The sequence below is a fragment of the Hydra vulgaris genome, chromosome 13, assembly GCF_038396675.1.
Source record: "Hydra vulgaris chromosome 13, alternate assembly HydraT2T_AEP".
NCBI lineage: Eukaryota > Metazoa > Cnidaria > Hydrozoa > Anthoathecata > Hydridae > Hydra > Hydra vulgaris.
The window spans coordinates 56226264-56229742 of NC_088932.1; the positions used below are offsets into that span (position 1 = coordinate 56226264).

At 27.7% G+C, this 3479-nt stretch overlaps 1 protein-coding gene across 1 annotated transcript; it reads right to left on the reverse strand.

Annotated features, from left to right (window-relative positions):
* Positions 1-1573: 1573 nt before the first annotated feature.
* Positions 1574-2299, reverse strand: LOC136090031 (uncharacterized). Its single transcript, XM_065816135.1, has one exon. The coding sequence runs from the start codon at positions 2297-2299 to the stop codon at positions 1574-1576; it is 726 nt and encodes a 241-aa protein (XP_065672207.1).
* Positions 2300-3479: the final 1180 nt, after the last annotated feature.

The following is a 3479-nucleotide window of genomic DNA, read 5'->3' on the forward strand; positions in this document are numbered from 1 at the left end:
ACTAAAAGCAAATATATTCTTTTTTCTAAATCCTCCAAATCTGAAACTTTGCCCCTAAAACTCCCAAACATTTCAATATAAAAAACTAATTTACAACGGACATTCTGCATTTATTTCTTAGACGTTTTTCTTGACGAACAAATAAGTTGGAAAGACCAAATTAATTTAATAGAAAATAAAATTTAAAAGAGTATTGGAATTATGTACAAGACAAGACATATGTTGGATAAAAACTGCTTAAAACTTATCTACTTTTCATTTATCCATAGCTATATCAGTTATTGTAATATTGCGTGGGCCAGCACTTATCCATCAAAATTAAAGCGTATCTTAAATAAACAAAAACAAACAAGCCGCCTTACATTAAACGCTTATAAATACACCTGTGCCAATCCACTGCTCAGAAAGCTTGGAGTGCTTCATGTTTATCAATTAAATATTTACATTATTCTTTTATTCATGTTTAGATTTAAATATTGTATGTTGCCAAATATTTTTGACGACCTTTTTGTTATTATAAATCATAAATATCAAACAAAGCATTCATTGCATAACTATTAGGTACCAAAAACCTTATTAAAATAATCTAATTTCTCAATAACATACCGAGGGCCATATTTGTGGAACTCATTCCTTCCAATTGAAAGTTAAACTATAATTTCACTTCAAACTTTCAAAGTTATTTTAAAAAATCAGTTACTTGATTATGACATTTCTCAAATTCTATTTTATTTTTAACATCTTATTTTAATTCTTAACTTTTCTTTCGTTTGCTAAAAAGCAAAACATTTTTTTTTGCTTATTCATCTAAATTTGTATTTATTTCTTTTTTTTATATATATTCTTTTATGTATGTAAAAATATATATTTTTTTATGTATAAAAAAATGTAAAATGTTTATTTAAAAGTATTGATATTATTTTATTGATATTGTAAAATGTTATGATAGATTTATGATAGTGTAAACGATACAACGGGGCTAGATGATAAGACTTTTGTCTTGTCTGCCTGCTTCGGTCATATCTTAACTCAAAATATTTTGTAAATAACTTGTTATGAAAATGACGAAATAAATTATTAAAAAAAAAAATGTAATCAAGAATGATGAAAACTAATAATATAAAAAGGTAAAATAAAGATAACACAATATTGTGAGTAAATTAGTTTTTTAATCTATAGGTAAGTTATAAAATATAAATATATCGCTACTTTTTAATGTAAGTTTAATGCTTTAAAATCTATTTATTATTAGAAATAAGGTGCAAAGCTGTTTAAATGACTTTTGAATCACTTGGCACGTCGTCAGGAGAAAAAGATTGCAGTAAAATTGGAGGCTGAGTAATATCAAGCGTTAGCACATGAAGACATCAAATAGTAATGATGATCTTCCTTTATGCTTTTGCTTTATTCCTTTGTGTTTAATGTATTGAAATCTTTTATTGAAATACAGAATAACGGGTGATGCGGAAGTTATCGGACAAAATAAAAACGTCAATAACTTATTTATAAATAAAAAAACAAACTACTTTTATATTTTTTTTAAATAAAGCATTTATCTTTTAATAAAAATATATTATTTTTTATATGAAAAAACACCACAACCTGCAATTGATCTCAATTTTGCTCTGACGCCTTTCATATGCGACTGTAAAAAGTTTAAATCAATTTCTTGTAGTTTTAGTTTAATGCGATCAATCAAAACTTGCTCTGTTGAAGCTTGCCAATTTCCCTCGTAAAACTTCTGTGCCAAATGTCCCCAAAAATTTTCAATTGGTCGTGCTTGAGGCATATTTGGGGGATTGGGTTCTTTATCAACGTAATAGACATATTGGTCCATCCAATTTAGAGAATCTTTAGAATAATGAGAACTTACTAAATCTGGCCAAAATAAATAGTTAAAGTCTCCATGATACTTGTGAATAAATGGAAGAAGTTGTTTTTCTAAACATTCATTAATATAGATTGATGAATTGATCGCTACAGCCTTGGAAGTGCGAAACAATGGCTCGGACATACCACGGTCAGATATGGCTATCCACATTAATAATTTTTTTGGAAATTTTTCTTTTCCTATAAAACGAACACTTTCTGGACATGTCTTTTTGTTGTTTGTGTAGTATCCAGAATTTCCAGGCATGTTGTCCCCTGCAAAACAAAAGTATTTTTCGTCATCGATGACTAGAAGCGATTTTGTGTTATAGAGTTGGTTAACTAGTTTCCTGCTTCTTTTCTTTGCCTTTATTTGTTGTTCTATAGTGTATTTTGCAGTCTTTTCACGTTTTCTATATTTAATATTCATTTTTTTTTACTGACGACTAATTGTCGATTGATTTACACCGAATTTAATACCTATTTTTCTCTGACTGACCCCTTTTCGACAAGTCTCGTTAATTCGGCTTTCTTTTCTCTAGTCCAGGATATCGGACGACCAGGGTGCTTTCTATCAGAAAACAATTGAACAGTTTCAAGTCTTTTTAGGTTATCATATATTGTACTTCGAGTAAATCCTTCCTTTTCAAAATGATTTAAGATTTTTTTTTTTTATAATAGGTTTATTTACAAAAAACATTTTTAGTCGCTTTCGAAAAGATTCTCGTTCAGCTGCATTTAACCTCATTTTAAATAATTGTGTTTCAAATAATAAAGTTTATATTTTATAGAACGTTTATGCCTACGCATAAAACCACAAAAACTAATTATTATGCTCAAATAATGAAATTAGGATTTGTCCGATAACTTCCGCGTCACCCGTTATTTATAGTTACATTTGTGTAGATCACAATGTAGGGGAACCTGTTGTACCTTTGACCACTTTTTGCTTTAAGGCGTTTTTTGCGTAGCCTATTGAGTATATCCGAACCATTCAAACTTTATAATATTCTCTTATATTTTGCCCAAAAATTATACGTAGAACTTTTTTTTCATTTGACCAAGAAGTATCTTTTTCCCGCGTTTTAAAAAAAGAAGTCTATTGGTCAAAGGTACAACACGTACGTTGTACCTTTGACCGATGCGCGTTGTTCCTTTGATCAAAATGTTATTATTAAAAAATCATGCAATGTTTGAACCCTTTTTAATATTTTAGCTTGTTATATATTATATAGAAACTTTTGGTCCATCTTATATCAATAAAAAAAATCTAATTATTTTGTAATCAAGCCTAATTGTCTAAAAAAAAACTAGAAAAATCAATCCTTACAATCTTGTAAAGACTTGTGTATTAAAGTTACGATACTCAGTATTACTAATTTTTTTCAATAAAATCAGTTATTATAACTATTTAGATAAAGTCACATATTTTCTTTAGTTAGATGCTACTTACATGAAATAATTAGGATTAAGGTCCAAAACTTTAAACGCGATTTAATTGTACAAAACATATTTTCTAATATATACAGTTATTTTTATTATTTTAGATAAGAAAAGAGCAAAAATATATTTTTATAACTTATGTTAGCTGGCGGTCTATATTCATTTAC